At 35.7% G+C, this 26,643-nt stretch overlaps 1 protein-coding gene across 3 annotated transcripts in view; it reads right to left on the bottom strand.

Moving 5' to 3' along the window:
• RPS6KA3 (ribosomal protein S6 kinase A3) overlaps positions 1-26,643 on the bottom strand; it is a 97,287-nt gene that overhangs the window by 4,107 nt on the left and 66,537 nt on the right. For all 3 annotated transcript variants that reach the window (XM_087829307.1, XM_016199373.2, XM_016199372.2), the window contains 12 exons: positions 26,333-26,475; positions 26,077-26,147; positions 17,912-18,000; positions 17,658-17,722; positions 17,479-17,581; positions 15,215-15,339; positions 12,818-12,943; positions 10,308-10,397; positions 7,551-7,709; positions 5,746-5,907; positions 2,526-2,602; positions 1,911-2,028 (listed from right to left, as the gene is read on the bottom strand). In XM_087829307.1, coding sequence (XP_087685433.1) covers positions 1,911-2,028; positions 2,526-2,602; positions 5,746-5,907; positions 7,551-7,709; positions 10,308-10,397; positions 12,818-12,943; positions 15,215-15,339; positions 17,479-17,581; positions 17,658-17,722; positions 17,912-18,000; positions 26,077-26,147; positions 26,333-26,475 — 1,328 coding nt within the window. The remainder of the gene's footprint in view (positions 1-1,910; positions 2,029-2,525; positions 2,603-5,745; positions 5,908-7,550; positions 7,710-10,307; positions 10,398-12,817; positions 12,944-15,214; positions 15,340-17,478; positions 17,582-17,657; positions 17,723-17,911; positions 18,001-26,076; positions 26,148-26,332; positions 26,476-26,643) is intronic.

Here is a 26,643-nt window from a genome sequence, read left to right as displayed (position 1 = left end):
TCCCAGGTCGCCGCTCAACCGCTGAGCCACGCCCAGCCGGGCTAATACAGTGTTTTTTTCCAACATATGGCCTATTCGCTAAAATTTGTTAAAAATAACAGTGAATTAATAACAGAAAAATCTGTTAATTTAATTATTAACAGATAATAATTAAATCTTGGTTAAAAGCATTTAAAAATTAACAGGGTGTGAATTTTCACATGTGACAAATGGACTGGAAATTTTGTCCATTAAATCTGAAGTCTGTTAAATCGAGGTCTGCGAAGTGGATGGTTTACTGTAATAATGTGGCATTTATAAGAACAGGCTGTAAAATGGATGAAATTTTTGTGTGCTCTATTTGTATCTCCTCCTCACCTGTGTTTCTCTTTCACTCAAAAAAGGACACTGGAATGCAAATGAATGAAACCAAATTACAGAAATTAGAGAGACAGCCTTGACTTGCTTTAACTTATTAAAAAGCAGGCAATGTCTAAGTCCTAATACTTTATTTGGTAACATTACTTGATATGCCCACAACTGACCATGGCAAAGTTTGTGGCAAACTACACGGATAAAAATTCCTGCTACACAAAGTTAACTTAAAAAAGGAAAATCTGATCACTATAATGCTTAATATTTTTCAATAGTTCCCCAATACCTAGAGTGAACCCCCAAATCCTGAGAATGACCTACAAACCCTTTCATAATCTGGGTTCATCAGCTACCCTCTTACATGCACCCTGTACTGGTCATATCAAACTACTCACAGCTCCCTGGAGACATTCTGCCCTTCCTATGCCATCATGAGCACAAGCAGCATGTGCTGATCCCTCAGCGTGAGATGGACTACAGCCTTCTGTTCCGCAAAGCTACCTGGAAAATCCCTTCATTGCTTCTGGAACTTTTTCCCTGAAATCTTTCTGACCAAGCATCTTTAGCACAGAAAATGTACCACTGTAACAGCACACGTGACACTAGTTGGCCATTTCCCAACTAGATTGTGAGCTCCCTGAGATCAGGATTCTGAGTCATATCTTATCTATGGAGCCTTCATTTATTAAGTACACTGCAGTTGCTCAATACATGAATTAAAAAGGAAACAAATACGCAGAAAAATGAATTATCTGGTTTAAGAAATTTTATTGTTAAAAAGGAAAAGGCTAACATTTCATTTTAAATGCAGATGTAAAAGCAAATCAACTCGTTTCCACCTCTAAGAAAAATCAGCAAGCACTTTTACCAGTATGTCTCTTCTTCATCTCTTCTATATTTTTCTTATTTTGAAGTGGAAAAAAGAATTTTCAATGAATAGAGTGAAACTAGAGCAGAGGTGGAAACCAAGCCAGTGTTATTCAGGGGAGGGCAGACCTTTCAATGAGAAAGGCTTTTCAAATGGATTTCAAGTTGACACTATAAAACTATACTACTGTTTATTGTGAAATAGATAAGACCCCTTTCTTTATAATACAGACCGAAAACAGAACATGGTACAATTATTCTAGGGATTGAGAGCTCTGGAATCAGCTATTTACTTTGAAGCACCCACATGTATCTGGTGTGTAACTATGGACAAGTTCATACTAAAATTCTGTGCCTTGGTTTCCTTCTGTCAAATGGGGATACTACCACCTATTTTAAAGGGTTGATTAGAGGATTAAATGGATAATTTAGGTGAAGTGTAGCATGAAGCACAGAGTAGATATACAAATCATGAAGACTGCTACTATTAGTATTTATCATGTTCCTCAGCAAGAAGTAACTTTAGATGTATAGATAACAAAGCCAAATCAATTCCTTTTGAGAAAGAACCAAAATAATCGGTGCATTTTTGAGTTCAAGTTATTTGGTAACATCACTTCAAAATACTACTTTATGAACAAGTTTCTAATTGATATTATTTATTCTCACCAAGGATTATGAAAAATTACCTTTGCTGTGTCGGAAACAGAATTCCAATAACCACCACTGAGTGAGAATTTTCCGCTGCCGATGCGTGCCAATATTTCCTCTGGTGTATCATCAGGGCCATTTGCAAATGGAGTGTAACTAATTCATAATAAAATTAAAATGTTAATGAATAAAATGTCTCTTTTGGTTGGTAATCTTTATATTTATTTGCAGTATCGAAAAGTACTCTTGAGTAATTCAATTAATGTAATACTTTATTTAAAGTGAAAACTATCAACAATGTGAAGCTCCACAAATGAAATATTAAACTTAATATACAAAAATATAAATACTTTAAGATATGACACATTACAGAATAAAATATTTAAAATAGTGCATGTTTATGACATAAGAGTGAAAAAAGGTATGGAAAGATCAATTTAAGACTTCAAGACATTAATAAATAGTACATTATAGAAAATTAGTAATGACACAGCTATAAATGTGGTATATATATATATATATATACACACAGAATTGTATTAGAAAACGAGAAACCATGAAAAGATATTACAAAAAAGATTAAAAAAACCCCTAGATAATATAAACAAAATATTGATTAATAAATGCTTACAAAATATATAATATACACTTACCCAGTAAGCATTGTATAGAGGAGGACACCAAGACTCCATATATCACAAGCAGCATCATAGCCTTGTCGTTTCAAAACCTAGAAAAAGTAAAAATTAGTATTAACATACCACTGTTTATTAGATAGATTTAGATAAGTTGTGGGAATGGAATTATATCTCCTAAATCAATATATATAAGAGAAACCTCAAGCCCTGGCCGGGTGGCTCAGCTGGTTAGAGCATTGTCAGGATATACCAAGATTGCTGGTTCGATCTCCGGTTAGGGCACATAAAAGAGGCAACCAATGAATGCATACATAAGTGGAACAACAAATCAATGTCTTTCTGTCTGTCTGTCTGTCTTTCTCCTCTCTCTCCCTTCCTCCCTCTCTCTCTCAAGTCAATAAATTTGTTGCTCAGTGGTTAGAGCGTCAGGCCTCACACCGAAGGGTCGAGGGTTTGATGTCTGGTCAAGGACTCATGCCTGGGTTGAAAGTTCAATCCCCGGCCCTGGTTGGGGGTGTGTGTAGGAGGCAACCAATCATTGTGTCTCTCTCTCACATTGATGTTTCTGTTTCCCTCCCTCCCTTCCACTCTCTCAAAAAATCAATGGAAAAAATATCCTTGGGTGAGGATTAACAAAAAAAATAAGGAAAGGAAAGCCTCAACTGAACATGATTAACAAACAAGACAATACATTAATCCCATTCTAGAACCTTCTACTACTAACAATTCATTTATATCCATAAAACTGTTGCTATCTGAATTAACATTTACTGAATGCTGTCTTGGCACAGAGGACTATGAAAGTAAGTTTCTTATTTAAGTGAATGTATATTTTATATGGGACTGCAGAAACAGTTACATAAAATAGTACTTTTAAGAACACATACAACAGTACAAATGATATAGTGTAAAACTGTACTTTTATATCTACATAATTTGATTTATTCAAGCATTTAATAATCACCAATATAATCAGGCATGAACTGTGACAAATACAAAACAACTCTGGTTTCCTTAAGAAAATCAGTATCTGGCAGGGGACATAAACATATAGGGTGGGGCAAAAGTAGGTTTACAGTTGTTCATATAGCAAATAATACTATAATTAATAAATAATAATACAAGAATAAACTCGGTTTCACATACTCACAACTATAAACCTACTTTTGTCCCACCCTGTATATGTAGTTAACAATTCAACATAAGTATCATAAAATTATGTCTAAAGTGCTATGGTTATAAAGATGAGGAAGCAATTCATTCTTGATATGAGGAAAGAAGGAAGGCTAGGCGATAGCCTGCTTGTTCTGTGCCTGTAAGTAGAATTCAGGAGGCAAAGGGAGGAGGCGGGGGAGGGCAGATGACACTCAAAGGGCAGAGACAAGAGAGAAGAGCATAGTTAGCGACAGTTCTGTATGGCTAGATCTCCAGGTAGGGCATACCAGAGAGACTGAAGGGCTTTTATACATATGTTGTTAAAAATTTTAGATTTTTTTCTCTAGGCAATCAGATGTCATTGAAGCATTAGACAGGAAAATAAAATAAGATCTGTATACCAGAAACATAACTCAAGGTATAGAAGAAATGCTGGCAGGATCAGATACTGGAGACAATGCCACCCAATAGGAAGCAATTTGTAGCAAACTAAGTCAAAGGCTATGAAGACCTGAACTGTAGAGGCTGGATATATAGGGTAAGGTGAAAAGGGTCTAAAATATTTAGGGAACAAAATGGAAAGGATTTGGTGACAGACTGAATGTAGAAAAATGATAGGGAGGATTTGAGGAAGACTTCCAAATTTTAACTTGGATGACTAAATGGAGAACAGGAGACAAAGAATTAAAAGATCAGGTCTAAGGAGAGTTTAATCATGGAAGATATCCTGAAGAAGATAAATTTGGAGGCAGGTTTTGAAGCAAAAACATACCAATGGGCCAAGGCATAACAGCTACAGGGTGATTTCTAGAAGCAAATTCCTTGCATGCAGTAGGAAATACTCAAGAGGGAAGATGAGATGGCTAGAGTAAGTGGCCACATTTGGACACCAATGTGTCAGAGGCTGAGGATATGTGGACAAACAAGCAAAAAAATCTGTCCCTTACCAGTTCTAGTACCACTGGGAGAACAGATGCAAGTAGTCGTATAAAAAATACTTTATACCTCAAAAGTAACAAAATTACAAAAAAGTTTAAAAAATAAAGGGGAAATTCAACTCTATAATCCAACTACCCTAACATTACCAACTATTATTGTTTTTGTGAAAAATCACTGCATGATACAAGTACAGACTTTGCAGCCAGATGGTCTGGGCTCAAATCTAGGCTTGACCTCAGAAAAATTACATAACTTCTCACTGTGTACCTGGTTTCCTGTAAAATGCTAATAAAAGCACTCACCTCACATAGTTATAATGAGAATGAATTATTATATGTAAACTACATGTTGTGAGGATGAAATCAGTTACTATATGTGCCTGGCACATAAGCCCCATTATCAAGGTTTACTATTACTTTCTATTATCTTGTTCATAGTTACTTATTTTTTACACAGTGATAAAAATGTAAAAAATCTTGAGGGCAAAGCAGTGGATTTGAGATTTACTACAATGGGGAACTGCAATTTCTTAAGGAAAGAAGCAATTTGATCAAAGCAGTGATTGAAGAAGACTTTAGTAGCTTTCTGGCTCTCTTGTGGAATGACCAATGACAGCAGAATGACAAGAGGGAGTAATGTGCACCTGGGCTGTGGCAGTCACCTGCGGGGTGGTGAGAGAAGCGGGGGCTAGGATGGCGGTTCCATGAACAAAAGAACCCTGACATGGTTTTTGGGGATAAGAGATGGTAACTAGTTATGTAGCTAAAGCCAAGAAGAGACCATGATGTGTTAGCCTCGAACATACAGAAAGATAGTGACAAAACCAGGGAATTAGAAGGATATTAGGAAAAGTAGAAAATAAGCTAGTTTCCATTTAATTCTATGCACTTATGAACACAAAAGTGATAGTAGACATCTACAGATGTCTGATTATACAGAAAGAAGTCAGGGCAGGAAGAAGATTGTAGGTAGTGGTGGACTGATGACAGAATGAACTATCAACAGAAGAAAAAGGGTCACTATTTTATTCTAATTATTTGTTCATTAATTCTTCAATTAGAGATTAATTATTCTACATTAAACACAGAAAATAAGTTTTTAAATATACTAAAATACTGCAAGCAAACTATTTCATAATTACCTCTGGTGCAACAAAATTTGCAGTATAACAAGGTGTCATGAGAAGACCATTTTCTGCTCTTAGCTGCTTGGCAAAGCCAAAATCACAAATTCGAATCGATTCTGGATTGCCAGATTCATCCACATAAAGAATGTTGCTAGGTTTCAAGTCTCTGTGAACCACCTAAATAAAACACAAAGTAAAGAGGTACATTTACAATACATTTCCACTATAGAGAATTCTTTATTCAAAACTGTCAGGCAATGCACTTAACAAAATAATGAATGCTGACTTTTAAATTATCCCAACATTATAAAATGCTGATAATGTAAATGTAACTTAACACAGAACTGGAGCAAAGAGAGAGGGAAGAAAGAGTAGTATTTACTTCCCCCTCTTTGTCCAACTGAGTAAGTAGGTTAAGGAGAAATGCAAATAGCAATAGTGTCTGCCTCCAGATTATTCATTCATTAAACAAATATTTATTGAATGCCATGTGCCAGGGTATTATACATGGAGCTGCACATACTGTGGTGAACAAGACCCATAAGACCCTTGCCTTTACATGCTAGGAGCTTACATGGTAGTGGGGAGGCAGAGAATAAACAGGTGAGAGATGGGGCGCAACTAGGGGGGTCAGGGAGAGGCCCTAGAGGAGGTAACATCTGTTCTAAGAGCTTCAGAACAGAATGAACAAGCCAGGACAGTGGGGCACAGTCATTCTCAGTAGAGGGAACAAACAGCATGTACAATGCTTGTACACAGCGAACTTGTGCTGACAGACTCAATGGATCAGGCACGGGGTTTAGGAGTAAAAAGGAAAAAAAATCCAGACTTTATGTATTCGCTATTTGATACCCATGCAACACTGTCACACACACACAAAGATACCATTCCTTTAGAGTTTTGTATTATTTTCCCCCTTTAATCACCTACTTGAATACTTCTTTTATCATAAGCCTCTCTGACTCTCCTTGCTAGACTTATGTGTTTCTTTCATCATCAAATTCTGAGTCTATATTCTGATCAATCACCTCAGTTTTAGTTCCCAGCATCCCAAACATGACTTCTCCTGGCTACAGTACTAGGTGACTCTTGACCAGCAGGAAGTCAAGAAGCTCTAGTATTAAATCAAAACCATCCAAGTGTTAACTTCTAGGGGGCGGAGACAAACAAAAGGAAAAGAAACTCCTTAAGGAGCAATCTATTTTTTTCTTGCTTCCAATTCCTCTTCACCTCTGCTGTTCTCCTTTCCTCTCTCCCTCCCCTCGTTTTCTCCTTTGCCCTTGTTCCCCCACCACATTTCCCTTCTTTTACAAACATGATTTTTATGCTATTTACTAATAACCTGCAGGAGGAAATGGGGAGAGCATCCACCAGCCAAAAGCCAGGTGACTATTTGGCCTCATATGTTTGAAGGATTTCCTTTTATGAGTGAACACAACCCATGATTCTCTGGTTCTGTTTCGAAACTTGAAATAGGCCCATTTCTCAAGAGTACAGAGCGGCACAGCAAAACAATGCTATGTCTTCTAGTTCAGAGCATCTCATCCACTTTTTCTTGGGAAGCATAAGAATTTAATATAAACAAGCTAGGATTTCAAAGCAACACTTCAAGCTTAATGAGAGAAATTTATGTATAGGAGAATAGCAGAATTAAGCTAATAGCAGTTATTTCCCATTACATGCATAAAGTAACTTCTTCTACCTTTGTAATTTTAGCTCAAACATGAAGAAAAGAACAAAGGTATTTATGTGTATGTATGTATACATGTACATATATATATTTATAATATTTATATACATAACACGTTAAAAAGACTTACCCCTTGAGCGTGAAGATATTCAACAGTTTTGGTTATAGTAAACAGGACAGCGCTGGCCTCTCGTTCAGAGAAAAATTTCTGTCTAAGTATTTTATCCAGCAATTCACCCCCTTTCATAAGTTCTGTCACTACATACACATATTTTCCATCATCGTATACCTATAAAATTCAACACCAAAATGTAAAAAAATTATTTGAAGCTTTACATGTGCTCAGAACAAAGTTTTACGTATTAAAGATAAATTAAAACTTACTTTATATCCAAGGAAAACTTTACTTATCACAACTAATGGAGGATATAAATCTTGCAAACCATTTATACACATAAGAATATTAAAATAGGAATTGATGAGATCAAATGTCAGAAAAACCACCTGTAATTTCCTTCTGTGAAACTTAATTCATGGAAATCAAAGTAACTATGGGCATTGTATACAAAAGGACACTGAACTTTTGCATTTAGGGTTTGTTCCTCTTGATCTTTCTATCTACTGCTGAGGGCAGGGACTGCTACAAAGACATACTCCTGTGATTTTCCTGGAACTTCTGCAAGTGCAGAAATTCTGCATTTATATATATAGGACAATGAATTATTCTAGTTTTGGTTAAACCGAAAGTCAAGTTGTGGCAAGAATTAAGTAGGAAGATTAAGTAGCAAAGAGAAATTCTATCCAACCACCCAGAAGCACGCCAGTTTACTCCTAATGTAGAAATAGAATGCTTACTGTAATTTTGGATTTATATTCCTGGCAATTCTGAACTGAAATAACCCCTTTATTAAACTTTGGTCCCCTTTACTCCCCCTTCACCATGGTTACTACACACCTTTAATTAGCTTCAGAAAAGGCACCATGTACTGGGGCCCCAAATATGGAAAAAACAAGGCACCTGCCCTCAAACTTTTTATTCCAGTAGGGAGAAACAGACAAAGATATAAGAATTTTTAAAATGCTGGAGGTGTTGTAACAAAAGGGGAAAGTTTTAAAGACTTTGGAATTTGAAATTAGGAATGGATCAAAAAAAAAAAAAATGACAACAGTGCCTTGGCTGGGTGGCTCAGTTGGTTGGAGCATCATCCTGGGTACCAAAAGGTTTCAGGTTTGATTCTTGATCAGGGCACACATATCTAGGTTGCCGGTTTGATTCCCAGTCAGGGTGCATACAGGAGGCAACCAATCGATGTTTCTCTCTCTCTCTCTAAAGAAAAAAATAAAAAATAAAAAAAAAATATCCTTGGGTAAGGTTTAAAAAAAAATGACGACAGCTTAGGGAGTTTCCAAGGCAAGGATGTGAGACGTATTTTCTATACTTCCTTTTTTTTCCTTTTTTTTAAAGTTTCATTTTTTTAAAAAGTATATCTTTATTGATTTCAGAGAGAAAAAAAGGAGAGGGAGAGAGATAGAAGCATCAATGATGAGTCATTGATCGGCTGCCTCCTGTATGCCCCCGACTGGGGATCGAGCCCACAACCTGGGCATGTGCCCTGACAGGGATTAGAACTCTGATTGCCTGGATCCTAGGTCGATGCTCGGGCTCTATACTTCCTTTTTAATTTACTTGGTTGGATTCTTGGAGGTTATATTAATTAAAAAGTCACTTAGGTTAAAGAGCTTCGCATTTTTTTAAAATGTATTTTTATTGATTTCAGAGAGAGGAAGGGAGAGGAATGATGATGAAAGAGTCATCATTGATTAGCTTCCTCCTGCACGCCCCCTACTGGGGATGGAGCCCGAAAACCCGGACATGTGCCCTGACCGGGAATTGAACCGTGACCTCCTGGATCCTAGGTCGATGCTCAACCGCTGAGCCACGCCCAGTTGGGCAACAGCTTCACATTTTAATGTGACTAAATTAACATTCTAACAACGAGCTGTGATAAATTTATCTGAGGACACTGAAATTTTGAGTTAGGAGGAGAAAGGAGGGTGAACTTTGGAATTCAGAAAGTCTAAGAGGTGAAAGATGAAAGGTTTCTCAGAAGTCCTCTGGCTCAGCTGCCCACATGACATCTGTTCTACGACAACCAGATATGGCCTTTGAGCCTATATGACTACCATCAGCAAGAGAGGACTTAATGCTGCCGGGGGAATTCATACTCTTTGCAAAGAGCTCTATTATGATAAAAGTCATAAGTAGCAGGGAAAGGATACCTCACTTGTCCTGGGGGTGGTGATGGGCAGGGTAGGCTTCCTGGGGGAAGGAATGCTTTAGCAAAGTCTTAGATGTGCAGTAGTTAGCCAGGTAAAGAAAAGAAATGGTATTCTCAACTAAGAGAACCACAAATTCAAAGACAGAGCAGCACGAGAAAATGAGGAGCATAGGGTTTGTGAGGAAGTGTGAAAACTATGAATGGAGGAGAGCAAGGATCAGAAGTGATGAGAGGTATGAACTGTAGGCAGAGAAGTACCATGGTTAGATATGAGTGCTGCTCTCTCTGGCAGTATTATTAAAGACAGTTTGGGGAGTCCATGGAGTATGAGACTAGTCAATCCTGAATATTAACACTCAAATGTTCCAGTAAATGCAGATATTAAAAGCAATGATGTCAACAATACTTTTCTTCTTACAGCAAAAGTAGAAAATTTAACTATATAAACGTATTTTTCTTTATAACTAAAATTGTGCTATATATGTTGTCATTCAATCTAGTTTTTTACTTACTATATTCAGTTCTTTGTCTACCACATAACATCTGAAAACATTCCAGATGCAAGTTAGACAACTGATTCAAATGTCTACGTTAAAGAATCTACTTACATCCTTTAGAGTAATAATGTTTGGATGCTGTCCATAACGAAGAAGAATTTCAATTTCTTCTGTTGGGTCTCTCTTGCTTTTATCAATAATCTAAAAGGCAAATATTAATCACAAAATCTCATGAACTTTAGTTATAAACCTTAAATATTTACAGCTACAGACCTTGGGTAGCAGCTGATGTAAACACTGTATACATAAGCCATTTATTAACCAGTTTTATTCAAGTACCTGGCCAGACTGTCTAATGAAAATTCAAAAGCGAGTCTTGATGCAGATGACAAGGCTGTAAAGTAAATTCTATGCCATGAGTCACATTCCACCAGGTCTCTTCAGTTTAAGTTTGTAGTAACTTTAAGACTTACTAAAAACTCAAAAGCCTCAAGAAAAGGTACCAAGAACAGAGTTAACATCTTTCTTTCACCCTTAAGCATCTTAAACTTTTGGGAACCCAGTCAACTTCTAAGCCTTGTCAATACAGATAATTAAGAGTCATATATATATATATATATATAAAAAATACCACCATTAGCATCTGTTTATTAAATTAACTTTACTTCCTTTAATAAAATGCTTCAATGGAATATCCCATTGGTTGCAGACTACGTATAAATATTAACAGTTCAGTAGAACAAGATTATTTCTGAAGCTAGGCAAAAAGCTAAGGAGAAAACCACACCTAGAATTTTACTTGGCTAGAATTAAGTTTAATTATTATAATAAAGCCCTTTAAAATACTAATACAGCTTTCCAACCCTTTTATGTCAGCTGCTTCTTAAAAATACTTCTCTTAATGTTTTAATCTGTTAAAGAAATATTGTATTTAAATAAGGTTTGCTTTCATTTCATCCAAAAGGGAGTCAAAAATAAATTTTGTGACCTTTTTATTTTCAATTTTAAAACAGCTTAGGAGTTAATGTATGCAATAAATACCCAACTGCTCTAGCAACCTAGCTTACAACTCTGAACATGAGCCAAATCTGGTATCTGAAATGGATTTAGTTGTAAAATGGTTCTGTATTTGGAAAACAGGAAAGACAAACATATAGGTGTCCACTGTTAATCAACTGTAAATGACAGTGTGGAAATAGGCAAATGGATGATTAACAGGAAAGGTGGATGGAATAGACATGCTGATTCAAGGGATACGATCTGGGGTTAGTCTTTTGAAAACCAGAACACACTGGAAGTGTTATTTCTGGCAACATTCTGATCTGCTAATCTGAGCCCAGCTGACATCAAATCCATACTTGTGCTTGTGGATCTTAGATTTGTAGCAATTTTAGTAGAAGCAAGTTGTGCTGGGATTGCGTTTATGACTCTAACTTAAGTCACAAGAATCCACAAATAGCTTCAAGATATTCTCAAGGTTTTCGTACACTGCTTCTGGTTTCTGTAATTCAAAGAAGGCCTCAGGACATTTTTTGCCTTTTTCTGATGTGTTTATGAAGGCAAGGTACATCCTTAAACTGCCTACCAAGTACATTATTCACCTTCTCTCCTTCCATGTAAGCAATTTGAAAATTTCTATGTACCCCAGATTTCACTATGAGCAATGGGTAGAAGAGCAGATTAAAATGTATTTCTGGTTTATCTTTATAGCTGACAGAAAGCCTTATGGACACTGATAACTTGTTAAAGCAATTAGATCCAAGTTTAGAATAGTATTAACAATTTTTGTGTCTGCATGTTTTCTCAGATATTTGCTATGCATATGTAAAACACAATCATTTTTATTTTTACATATGAAATCCTACTATATAGTTAGATAAATAGATGGACGGATAGAAGTAATCACAATTAATGCCATTTCCCCACTAACTAAATACGAGCTGCCCATACTTACAGACTAGTTCTAAGGTTGCAGGTAAGTTGAAAGCTTTAGACATTACTTGAATTGCATGCAATGGGAGAGCAGAAGCTACCATTCCAAGAAATAAAAAGGCAGAGACTTGATTGTCATATCTGTTCACTTTCAACTAAAGGTTTGCAACTCAAACTTTATCATAGAGCCATGTGTCCTGGTTTCGGCTTAGAAAAATCTTACTGTCTTAGAACACTTGATGAAATTAAAAGAGCTAATGATAATAAATTTAATGACAGTGGTTTTTATTCTTTTATTGGTTCAGAGATCCTTTTAGATATGAAGGACAGTATGAACAATTTTGCTAGAAAAATGTAAACATATCAAATTTGGCATACAATTTTGTGGAATTCCCTGACATCTTGACCATAAAATGGAAGGCTTCTGAGGGTAAAAGATGTGCTACAAAAAATCAGGTCAGGAGTAAACTGGTACTGCCCTGAACAAACTGGATGCATGCTACCTTACCTTTTAAGCTCACTGGGGAATCCATGGTTCCCTGAGGATCACTAGCCAGATATTTAAATTAACTTTACCTTTTTATAACAAAAGGCACATTTACGAAAGAAGAAAAGTGAAAATTTTAACTGGTATTGACATGCATGAATAAAAACTGTAAAAGTTGCATTGTAAATCTAAAAACATTTACCTTCACTGCAAACTCCATGTTTGTGGCTTTATGTATACATCTCTTGCAAACTGAGTAGGAGCCAACTCCAATATCTTCTTTTACTTCATATCCATCAGTAAACTGAATACTGTTCCTGTGCAACTGCTACAAACACAATTATAAATTGACAGAGAGTTCCATAATGACTGTGGTACATTTCATAATAGGGGAATGTATTATTCAACATGCACTGTTGATGTTAACTATAAATGAATATCAGTAAAAATCAAAATCAATCTTTACATGATTTATTCTTCCACAACTGTATATTTTAAAAATGTCTACAATAAAATGTACAGCATGAAATATGCCCTTTAAAACACCTTACGTTAAAAAAGGAAGAAATTTTTACCCTTTGTGACAGTATGGATGGACCTGGAGAACGTTGTGATAAGTGAAATAAGCCAATCAGAGAAAGACAAGCACCATATGATTTCACTCATATGTGGAATTTAATGAACAAACTGAACTACCAAGCAAAATAAAGACAGATTCATAGATAGAGAGCAGGCAAATAGTGCGCGCGCATGTGTGTGTGTGTGTGTTGGAGGGTGTGGAGGGATTGAACAAAAGAGAGAGAGAACTCATGGACATGGACAACAGCGTGGTGATTGTGGGGGTGGAAAGGTGAAGGGGGTGGAGGTGGAAGGGGGCATACAGGAGATAAATGATGATGAAAAAAATTAAATTTTCTGACCATAAAGAAATAAAAAAAAAATAAAAAAGCTTACGTTAAAATGAAAAAATTAAATGTGTACAACAGAAAACGCAGAACTACTTGATAAGGGGCCGACAGCCTTGTCTGTGACTGACCCCATTCTACTCCCCAGCAGGCTATATGTCTTTGAAGTACCTTTGCAAATAGGGAGAAGTTTGAAACCTCTGTTATAGAAGAAAAGATTTTGCAGGATTCAGAATTAGAACATCTGGATTCCTGCCTCAGATGTATCACTTGTAGGCTGTGTAACCTTGAACTTGTGTTTTCTCAGAGGGTAATGGTGAGGATTAAATAACGTATTTGAATGTGATACCTATTATCGTTTTGGACTATTAATAGCCATGCCTTCCGTTCTCCATCCTCAAGTCACTGTTTTAATACAACTTTTGCTAGAGAAGCCATTAACGGGTTAAGGACTAATAACACAGAGGGTGATGAACAGCAAATTACTGGTTCCATAAACACGCTGAGGGGAGTTGTACTGCCCTGAGCTATAGTGATAGGAGATCCCCTCTGAGCTTTATATAGGTTAAAACTTGAATTCTATAGAATATGTTTGCCATTTCTATGTTAGGTACAGAAGTTATTACTTTAAAATTTACCATACATCACATGGTCGTCACAGTAAGAGACACAGACTATTTCAACATGAACTTTGTTCAAAAACCGCTGTTTAAATTGGTTTTCTAGAAAGTGGAAAAAGCAAGATGACTGACTCATAAAAAACACTAGAGCAAAAGCAACTTAATTATCAAGCAAATTCAAGCACTAATTTCACCCTCAAAACAATTCCCTCTACTATTAGGAAGATGAATTAAATTTATCTTTCCATGATACTAGAATGAGAAGAAATAAATCTAATGTTTTGTACCACTTGTGGGCCTCTAGTGACATTTAATTTGCTAGCCCAGTCTCCTATTACAACACACATGTGCACCTAGAAGCCCGCTTCTGTGGTTTTTACCTTTTTCTCCAACTCTGATAAACAGATGGGATGATGAGGTAGGGGGTACCCTTAGGGAATACCGTAACCACTTCTGCCTAATGACAATGGTGTTCCAAACAAACAAGGACGCAAAACTTGGCAAACAAAAAATTTAAGTCCATTTTTATTTCCTATGTTTCTATGGCAAAGGCTCGCAAACTATGACCTGTGGGCCAAATCTGGTTCACTACCAGTTTTTCTAAATAAAGTTTTATTGGCACACAGCCATGTGCATTCATTTTTGTATTGTCTATGGCTGTTTTGTGCTGCAATGGCAGAGCTGAGTCGTTGCACAGAGATCACATAGCCTACAAAGCTTCAAATATTTATCATCTGGCCCTTTACAGAAAAAGTCTGCTGACCCCTCTTTTAATGCATCAGGGAACCAGAAGACTTAAGCTCATAACAGCTGACCTGACAGAGGCACAGGACGAAACAGACTAGGCCTGATGAACATTTTGAGGCACAGGAGAGGGGAGAGACAAGACGGTGATATTTATCTCAACTCAGAATTCTACTTTCAAGTCAGACAGACATTCAGGATTCTGGCGCAAGCAACCTTTTCAAAGGCATACAAAAGAAATTTCTAAGAGTAACATCAATGATAATTATTGATACAATAAACTATATATTACAACACTTCAAACTTAAAATTACTTGGACATTCACTCACCTGAACAATTGAATGCACACCAACTGTCTGCATGGCTTGGCTTTCATCATCTGAGGTAATAGCAACAAAACTAAACCCCCGAAAAAGCTGATGTGCATTAGCACTAGGTGGAATGCCAGGTGAATCTGAAAAGTATAATAAATTACCAAGAAGGTGATTACTTTGAAAGGAAATTAAGGGAAGAATTGTCCACGTTACAGCCTTTCATACTTTTTCTGGAATTCTACGTTTCAGGCACCTAGTACTTCCAGTATAACTCAGTGAGGCACTGTATCAGATCTGTCCTGATGGCTTATTGCCATCACAACTTTAATATCCTAGTCCCTCAGAGCCCAGAAAATAGCTATTCATTTAATGTAATAAATCGATGAATTACTGGGTTAATGCTATTCTAAATTAGCACTGTCCCATAGAATTTACTACAATAATGAAAATTTTCTTTATCCGTGCTTTCCAATATGGTAGCCAGTAGCTACATATGGCTACTTAAATTTAAGTTAATTAAGATTAAAAATGTTGTTTCTCAGTCACACTAACCACATTCCAAATGCTCAGTAGCTGCATGTGGCTAGTTGCTACCATATAGGATGGTGCAGCCCTAAGTGGTAACCTACCAATGCTATGGCTTCTGGATAGGAGGAGATACAAGGTTGATATACAGATAATTTAGGAGAAAAGAATTTAGCTCAGTAGTCTCAGTACATAATGTCAGAATCTAAAATCTAAACTACAAGCTAAAAATTATTATATATTATATATTTAAGGGTCAAAAGTAATTTCTAGGGTAATCATGGTATGTAGTCCTTAAAATATATTGTATGACATGATATGCATTGTTATTAAAATTATTTATTGTAATCTATTGGCATTAACAAAAATCAAAAAATACTTTTACAGTATAGTTAATGTTCATTTTAAAGACAAACAATAAATAGTATGTGTTATTCATAAATATAAACACACAATTAGGCATACTAATATTTATAAACATACTCTAAAGGCTAAGGGCAAGCAAAAAACAAATAGGTAAATCTACTTAAACATCAACTCCATATAAAGCTCTTTTTGAACATCAGCTTGATATTCTCAGCAATATATATTGTTTAGTGTATTTTAAATCAATGTAACAGTATTGTACTGAAGATTTCTGCTAAGAGAACCTGTCTAAGCAGAATACAATATACAACTGCTCTGTTCTGAGATTTTTCCTCTACCAGAACAAATTGTATTGAGAAAACAAAGTAGAACACCACCATATATCATTAATTCTATGCATATCATTGTCCATGTATTTGCTAAAATTTTGTTCATATATTAACCCAAATTTCTAAGACTGTCTTATAAAAATAATAAACACCCATCAATGCTCAATATAGATTATGAAGATTTTGGCTAGAAAGCTTTATACTAAAGTTTGAGTGATATACTCTATGGAAAATATATGTAAGTACACTTTCAATTTATTTCCTTGTCAGTGATAATCCTGGGGTCTGGTATACCTAAGTGAGAGAATATTAGAGTGTAAAACACACCATTATGTATACACATATGCTAATTAATGAAATACAGATTATCACTTCAAAGATTACTTCTCTATAACAGTCACTGCTTATGTAATTTTAGAATAAAGTATGAATCAGGTGATTTATTTTGAAGTTTAATCAAATCCTTGTATAAAGTTTAAGCTATGTTTGAGATTTGAAACTTTACAAGTACTTCCAGAATACTTCAGAGTTTTAAAGAAAACTATTTACACTAAAGAGTATTTCACGTAAAAATAGCTACAGGTAAATAAACAGACAACAAATAGTTTTTCCACATAAACAGAATCAAAGTTTAAGGCACAATATAATTTGCTAAAAGATTTAACAAGGATCTTAATTGCTATAAAATACTGTAAAGGATTTATTACTTATCTAGTTATTGTGGCAGGGATAGGGTATGAAGGAGAGATATGAGGACAGCACAAAAAATTAAACTGGATGCTCAGCAGTTGAGCATCTATCTATGATCCAGGAAATCACAGATCGATTCCCAGTGAGGGCACATGCCTGGGTATCAGGCTCAATCCCCAGCAGGGGGCGTGCAGGAGGCAGCCAATCAATGATTCTCTATCATCATTGATGTTTCTCTCTCTCTCCCTCTCCCTTCCTCTCTCTCTGAAATCAATAAAAATATATTTAAAAAAATTAAACTGGAAAAGATTTTCTGATTGAACAAGAAAAATACTGTCTTGTATTTGGGTTTTCATGTTTTCTTCTTACCTTTGGGAGTTTTTGCAGTGAACTCAGGATCAAAATAGAATGTATCTTCAGGCCTGCCAGTTGCAGGTTTAAAAGGTGGATGAATTTCTCTTCTGTATAGTTTCTGGAGGAAAAAAGAGAGACTTAAGACATGTGTTAATTATAAAAAAAATTTAAGCAAGCTTTCATTCTATACTTACATTCCAATCTATTGTTGAGAAAAATAAATGTCTTTTAATTTCTTCAACTCCATCTGGTCCTGCGCCTATCAAAAATTAACCAGTTTTGATTAAATGGTAATTTTATTTCAAGGAGGAATATATAGTTTATTTAGCTTTCACTTTTAATATTTGTCCTAATAGTTTATAATCCCACAACAAAAACAAATATCTACCCTCACCCCCTCCAAAACCAAATCGCAACAAACACAAAAGAAACAAAATAAAAATTTTACCTAATCTGTTTGCAGGATTTCGTTTGAAAAGCATTCGTAAAAGACTCTGGGCTTCAGGACTCAAAAACTGTGGCATCCCAAGTTTAGCTCTAAATAATAAATACACATAATAACATTTTATATTTTGGAGGTTTCTGTATTTTATTTTTAAATTTTTGAAATTAAACATTTTAAGATAATTGTGGATTCATATTCACTTGTAGAAATAATAGAGATCCTGTGCACTCTTTACCCAGTTTTCCCCAGAAGTAACATCTTACAAAACTATATAGTACACTCTCACAACCAGGATATTGACATTGGTACAATCCACTGATCTTTCAGATGTTTCCAGTTTTACTTGCATTTTGTGTGTGTGTGTGTGTTTAGTTCTATCACATGTGTAGGTTCTTGTACCCACTACCACAGTAAAGATACTGAATGGTTCATCCCCAGCAGGATCCCTCACGATGCCCCTTCAAAACCACACCCACCTTCTTCCCTCCCCAAATCCTAACTACTGGCAACCACCAAGATATTCTCTATTTCTATAATTTTGTCACTTTAAGAATATTATGTAAATGAAATCATACAGTAGGTAACCTTTCTCCCCCCCTCAGCATGAATTCTCTTGAGATTTATCCAAGTTATTGTATGTGTCAATAGTTCATTGCTTTTTATTGCTAAGTTGTAGTATTCCATGGCTGAATGGACCACAGTTTGTGTATCCATTTACCTGTTAAAGGATATCTGGATTGGGTCCAGTTTTTGGCTACTACCAATAAAGCTGCTAAGAATGTTTGTGTATAGGTTTTGGTGTGAACACATAATAATTTTAGTCTACAATGTCCTAATGAACGTTTTCATTTTCAGAATTTTGCAAAAAGCACTACTGTAAGAGTAAGATCATCTGAGTCTTAGTTCTGGCTCTTCTACTAAGAACTTTGTGACCTTGGGAAAGCCAATCCCTTTGGGCCTGTTACTACTTCTTTATAAGCAAGGGAATGGGACATTAGATCAACGGTTCTCAAACTATAGTCTTGGAACCCTTTTTCAAAAGGAATTTTAAGAAATCCAATATTTAAAACTGCTAAAAGAATATGTGCTTCATATGTTTATTTTCCCCTCCCATTCCCTTTAATAGTCCTACAGGGAAGAGGAGTTGGTGGGAAAGGGGTCTGTGGAATATCTAAGAGTTTGTGGCACACAGTCTGAAAACCACTGGCCTGGATGAGCTTGAAGGTCTGTTTCAACTCTAATATATAATTTTATTCTTTTTCTCCAACCTACAAATTACAGAAACCAACGATCCTATAAGTATGAAAATAGTAACAGAGCTGGGGAAAATGGCTAGCAGAGAAATTTCTATTTCAGAAATAGATCCATTTATTATTCAGTGTGTTGTTATTGAGCTACTATGTGTTAGACACTGCTTAGTGCTGAGGATACAGAGATAAGACAGCCCCCAACAGTCAGTGGGGAAGACGGATATAGATAATCCTGGTACATTAAAGAATGCTAAGGGAACAGTAGGGGATATCTAATTTAGCACAGGAGATTATGGAAGGCCTTCTGTGCAATTTAAAGGCTGAGAATTTATTCATTTGGCCAGTGTTTCCCTCAAATTTTACCGAATAATATTAATCTCTCTAGCTAACAACAAAAAATTTTCATGATCCAATGAGTTGTGGAATGCTATTATACCCCTCTGCTGAAGACATAGAATTAAATACATTGCATACAAAAAGCTGAGACATCTAGAGTTAAAAAATCAGTATTTTTCTAAACATTTGTTTCCAACACCTCTTTCTCTAAGAATACCTATTAACATCTTGTAGAATTAGGGTTCTGTTGAACAAACCTGGGGAAACACTTCCATGTTAGGTAACAGGGATACAGCAGAGGTCTTTATAAACACTTGACTAACATGACCAGATTTATTTTCAAGAATTAACTCCAAGGGTAGTATAAAACGATCTGGAGTGGGAAGTGTTGGTAGCTAATAGGCATTCTACTTAGGAGCTTGTCCCAGCAGTGTGGGTAGGAGATCACCATGGTCTGAGAACTGTAAGCAGGTCAATGCAGAGGAAAGGCTGGGACACTAAAATATCACTAAGAGCAAATTTGGTGAATACCTGTATATGCAAAAGAGAGGAATAAAAAATGATTTCCAGGTTTCTGGCTGCATGGAAATGCTACTAGCTGAGGATACAAGGGGAAAAGTATAGCAAATAGAGATAAAAATGTTAAGTCATGCATGTCATATGTTTTGGGAGAACTAGGCAAGTGAGTAAACGGAAACATAGGTCTGCTGTCTGGTAAGTTAAGAGCGATTTGGGAGTAATTAAAATGGTGATAGTAGTTATAAGAAAGACTGAGGTCAGCCAGGAAAGTGAGCAAACTGAGGAAGAAAAGGATATTAGAGATGGAACTCTGGGTAACAAGAAAATTTAAAAGGTGAGCCTGGCTGGGCGTGGCTCAGTGGTTGAGCATCGACCTATGATCCAGGAGATTGTGGTTCGATTCCCGGTCAGGGCACATGCCCGGGTTGTGGGCTCAGTCCCCAGTGTGGGGCGTGCAGGAGGCAGCCAATTAATGACTCTCATCATTGATGTTTCTATCTCTCCCTTCCCTTCTCTGAAATCAATAAAGACATATTTTAAAAAAAGGTGATGAGAATAAGGACAATTTGGGCATTAAAAATAATGAATGCAAATGGCTGAATCACACTCATTATTAAATCCCACAAGTTCATTATAGGAAAAAAAGGGAAGTCAAAACTAACATAAAAACCCAACTCATTGGACACCACCTCCACTGAAGGTAACTAGGGCTCTGACAACTGGAAATAATTAAGAATAGAATTCAGCATTTATTCTGCCTTTCTTGTTTGAGCCTTATTTAAAGCTAACTAAATAGCCCTGGTCGATGAGGGAAAGTTCACTGTTTCAAAAACAGAAACCCAGCTAATAAATGAAAGAATGATAGTAATAGAAAACCACCATTTTTGAATCCCTAGTAAAACAATAGTTTCAAGTAATGATTATCAACAGATGAAACCGATAGATGAAAGCCTGACAGGGAACTTTATAATGGAGGAATCAGTTGTAACCACGGGAACTCATCACTTAAAGTAGAACAACCAGGTGTTGTAAGCCTCTTGATGTGATGCAACAGCTATAAAATAATCTTGCCAAAAAAGTTTAACCAGAAACAGGGATAAAGGAACAATTAAATGACATCACAAGGAGAATAAAAATATTTGCATACTCCTAGAAAAAGACTAATTGTTATGTAACCATGGTAACAATAGAGCCACCAGAACTGGTTTTAAATCCATCCAATTGATCAAAGACAACTTGCCTAGGTGTACATAGTTGTTGTTTTTGCAAACCAATCAGTAACTGCTCTCTGTGAAAATTAGCCAAACAAGAATGGGCTGCCTCCACTAACCACACCTGAATGCCAACTAATCAACAACAGTTCCGCCCAAGTAACCACACTGTTAAGAGATGATGTCAACCCACTTATGGCCCTGAAAAGCTGCCACTTCTTAACTCCACCCTTCCCCAAAACCCTACATAAGAACAGTGGTCTACTCAGCTTGGAGAGACTACTGGTCTAACATTGCTCTCCCTTACTACAGTAAACAACAGGATCAGCTTTATGTTTTTTGTTTCAGGTATTGAGAGGTGGTCTCATTTTTTCACAAGATAAATTCAGAAAGTAGAATTCTAAACTGATTGGCTTGGTTTCTACAAGTAAATGGCAGGGGAAAAAGAGGGGTAGACTGTTTTAAATAAACAGCAGCTTAAGAAATACAACCAAATGAGACGAGCAGACTTAATTTGGGACTATAAAAACACCATTTTGGAGAATATCCGAAAAATATGGTTAAAGATTGTTACTAGATGATACCTAAGCATTATTACTAGTTTTGTTAGATGTGGTTATATAAGAAAATATCCACACTTTTTAGTGGTGCAAACTGAAGTAGGTGAGAAATGACATGTTTGGAATACTTAAAATATTTCAGTAAATTAGAAAAAAAAAGAATAAATGAAGCAAATGTGGCAAAATCTTGATGACTATTGAATCTGGGTGACTGGTATATGTGTGTTCACTGTATTATTCTATTTCTGCAAATTTATGTTTGAAATTTTTCATAATTAAAAAGAGAAAAGCAGGCAGACAAGGAATGGTCAAGCAAGAGCCCGAAAGAGGAATGGTTAGAGGTAGGAGAAGCCAGTAGCAGCAGGGACAAACTAAGGGGGGAGGGAGTGGCCAACAGTGTCAAATACTTCTCAGAGATCTTTCTTAACTGTCCCATCTAAAACGGATCCTGCCCCTGCCCTCACACTTCAAGAGTATCCTGGTTTATTATCCCTATTGTTACTATTACTAACTGAAATTATTATATTTATTTGTTTAGATATTAATTCCTGTCTCTCCCAGTTGAATGAAAGCTCTGTGAGTCCACAGAAGACCTTGCCAGTCTTGTTCACACTGCATCCTAAGTACCCGTAGCAAGACCTCAATCACCTGTTGAATAAATGGTGTGAACAAATGGTAGAGAGCCACCTTTCTAACAATCTGCGAATGGTTTAAGCAACCAGATCACTGATGACAATAGTGAGAGGAGTTTCAATAGAGTGGTGGAAAGGAATGACGAACAGACTATGGAACAAAAGCAGCCCAAAAATGGTAACAGAAAGACTACTCTTTAAAGAGGCTTTGTGTCGAAAAGATGGAGGAAGATGGTGCAGAAACTTGGAAGGCAAGGTAGGTCAAAAAAAGTTGTTTTTCTTTTCCAACACTAGAGTGTATTTGTTAGCAGAAAGAAAAAGGCCAGAGTACATGGACTGAAGTTCAGTGAACATTCATTCCTACAATGAACATCTTTTAACCTTTATTATTGTAAAGAAAAACATGGAGTGCAAAAAAAAAAAAAAAAAAAATCCAACCTAAAATACACAGCTCAATGATTTACCACAAAGTGAAGAGTCATCTGACCAAGAAATATAACGTTGCCAGAGCCCCTCATCCAATGTAACCACTTTCCTTATTTTGCCTCAGGCTTCTGTGATCTAAATGTGAACCCTAAAAACTAGGCTTTAGTTTGTCTGTTTTAAAAAGTTTATAAATAGAATCATATAGCATTCATTCTTTTGTGTCTGAACTGCCTTTGCTCAACATTCTTATGAGATTTACTCAAGTTGTTGCATATAACTGTGGTTTGTTCATTTTCTTTGCTATATGGCATACTATACCCGTGGGCTAATTAAGCCTCAGCCTGTTTTTATATGGCTTTCGAGCTAAGAATGGTTTTTACATTTTTGAAGTATTAGAAGCAAAAAATAAACAACAAAAATATGTGACAGAGACTGTGTGTAGCCTGCAAAGCCTAAAATATTTACAGGTAGTGTGTCAACCCCTGCTCTGTTCTATTGTATGAATATACCATAATTTTTTAATCCATTCTACAGTTAATGATCGATTTGGTTTCCACTTTTGGACTATGACAAATAATGCTGCTATGAACATTTTTGTACTTGTTTTTAATGTACAAGTACCTTGATGCATATAAATTTGGTGCATGGCTAAAATGATTATTGGATGAGGGTGTATATATTTGACTTTAGAAGATAATGCCAAAAACTGTTTTCCAAAGTGGTTATACAAGTACTTATATTCCTTCCAGCTATGTAAAAAAGTTGCCACTGCTCCACATTCCGTCAGCACTTTGTACTGTCAGTCTTTTTAGTTAGTCATTCTGGTGGGTATGCAGTTGTAGCCTAACTCGCATTTTCTGACTAGTGAGGGGGAGCATCTTTTTTATAAGTTTATTGACCACTGAAGTCCCTATGTCTCCCCTACCCATGTTTCTATTAGGCTGTCTTATTGACTGGAGTTCTTGATATATTAAGCCCTTTGTTGCTTATATGTGTCACAAGTTTCTTCTTCTACTCTTTTTAAAAAATATGCCTTTTTGTTTGTTTTTGTGATTTGAGAAGAGAGGAAGGGAGAGGGAGAAAGAGAAACATCAACGATGAAAGAGAATCATCGATTGGCTGCCTCCTGCACGCCCCCTACTGGGGATCGAGCTGGCAACCTGGGCATGTGCCCTGACCAGGAATCAAACTATAATCTCCTGGTTTATGGGTTAATGTGCAACCACTGAGCAACACCAGCTAAACTTCTACTTTTTCTTAATGGAATCTTTTGATCAGAAACAGTTATTAATTTTAATGTAGTAATAATATATCAATCTTTACCTTTATAGCTAGTGCTTTTTCTGTATGAAGACTACTTTTCCTACCCCAAGGTCATGAAGATATTCTCTTATACGCTTCTAGAATTTTTTCTTGCCTTTTTACATAAACATGTATATACACACACACACACACACACACACACACACACACACACATACATATATGTATGCAATATACTTAGACATGATTTTTGTGTATGGTCTGAGACAGGGATTGTTTTATATTTTTCCAGCATGATTTATTTTAAAAAGGCTGTTCTTTCTCTGCTGCTCTGCAATTTCCAATGGTTGGAAACCAAGTGTCCATATGTGTATAATCTGTCACTGGGTTCTCTTTTGTACTGCATAAGTCTATTTTCTGTACTTTCAATGCCATATGTCCTAATTAGAGTAAAACTTGACACTTGGTAAAGTGAGTTTCCCTATCTTGATCTTCTTCAGAGTGTTTTAGTTATTTTTGGTCCTTTGTATTATCATATTAGAATCAATTCCACACAAAAAACTTGTTACGATTTAAATTTGATTTGCACTCAAACTATAGTTATGCTGTCCAATATGGTAGCCACTAGCCACACACAGCCACTTGAGCACTTGAAATGTGGCTAGCCCAAATTGTAAGTGTAAAATGCACATTTTCAAATAAGTATGAAAAAAATAATACACACCTCTCATTCATCATTTTTAATGTTCACTATATGTTGAAATCATACCTTGGATATACTGGGTCGAATAAAATATATTACTGTAGTGTGCTGCTTAAAGACAGCAATGTGTTTTGAAAAATGTGTCATTAGGCAATTTCGTTGTTGTGCAAACACCACAGAGCGCACTTACACAAACCTAGATGTATGTATAGCTTACTACACACCTAGGATCTATGGTACAGCCTATTGCTCCAAGACTACAAACCTGTACATCATGTTACTCTACTGAATACTCTAAGCAATTATAAGACAATGGTAAATACATAGTGTACATAATTGTATGTGCTTACACTGGCATCATCACAAACACCTGAGTAATGTGTCACAACTACATTACAATGGCTATGATGTCACTAGGCAATGGGAATTTTCAGCTCATTATCTTGTGGGACCACCATCATATATGAGGTCTGTCATTGACTGAAACATTGTTTATACAGTGCACGGCTATATAAAAAACAATTAATTTTAATTTTCTTCTTACTTTTCAATGCTGCTACTAGAAAATTTAGAATTATGTATGTGGCTCATATTATATTCCTTTGGATAACACTGATCTATAGAACCCACATTTTTATAACACTGGGTCTGTCATAATATAAATATAATACAACCTTCCATTTTATTTTGGTCTTTTAAATTTTTTCCTGTAGAGTTCTTATATAACTTTTGCTAGATTTATCCCTAGGTATTTGATATTTTTACAGTATTATAAATAGCATTTTCTGTTGCTTATATACAGACATGAAATAGATTTTATTGATCTTTTATCCAGCCACTTTGCTAAATAAACTCTTATTTTAAGACTTTTTATGAAGATTTGGATTTTCTATGGACACAATCATGTTATCTAAATAATGACAATTATATTTCTTCCTTAAACCTTACATCTCACTTCTTTTGTTTGCTTACTGTGCTTGCTAGTAGTTCCAGGACAATGTGAACAGAAATGAAATAATAGGCATCCTTGTTATATGCCAAATCTCAAAGGTAAAGCTTTCAACACTTCATCATTACCACGAAGAAAATATGAGTACTCTAAATCTATTGAGTTTATTTGTATTTAAACTACATAATACTAATGTCATAAGATTGATGAATTTCTTAGTTCTTTTTTATACTATAGCACTCTAAAGTCTTTTTTTCCCCCTAGCTTGAAGCATTTACTTTTAAATCTCACCAAAACATATCTATTGGGGAGTACTTACTTAAGGATCATAGTCATTGTTTCTTTTCGATCTTTTCCTTGGAAAGGTAGTGTACCAGTGAGCATCTCAAACTACAAAAAGGCAAAATAATCAGCGGTATTAGTCACTACACATAACATCTCAAGGCCAAAAGGTAAAGAAACATCATCTTAATTACAACCAAATCTTCTAAAATTGCTATATAATAAGACATGCGATTTATATTTCTACTCTCTTCATTACTAAACTTCTCAAAAAGAGACACCCCAAACCTTACCATTAACACACCAAAAGACCACCAGTCCGCACTCTGAGTATGACCTCGACGATTAACTACTTCTGGAGCCATATATTCCACAGTTCCACAAAAAGAATACGCCTTCTTTTCATGGTCAATAGACTCTTTACTTAGGCCAAAATCTGCCAAAATAAATAGAGAATTCCTAAGTATCCTTTAATAATTTGCACATGCAAAGTTTAAACTTTGAGTTCCAATATTTAAATTAATTATTTAAAAATTCTGATCCAATACCATGATCAGCCTTAAAGGAAATTTATATAGAGTAGGAAGAAATATTTTAGTAAAAT

This window comes from Miniopterus natalensis, chromosome X, assembly GCF_054644295.1.
Source record: "Miniopterus natalensis isolate mMinNat1 chromosome X, mMinNat1.hap1, whole genome shotgun sequence".
NCBI classification, from domain to species: Eukaryota; Metazoa; Chordata; class Mammalia; order Chiroptera; family Miniopteridae; genus Miniopterus; species Miniopterus natalensis.
This window is presented reverse-complemented; position numbering and strand designations above follow the sequence as displayed.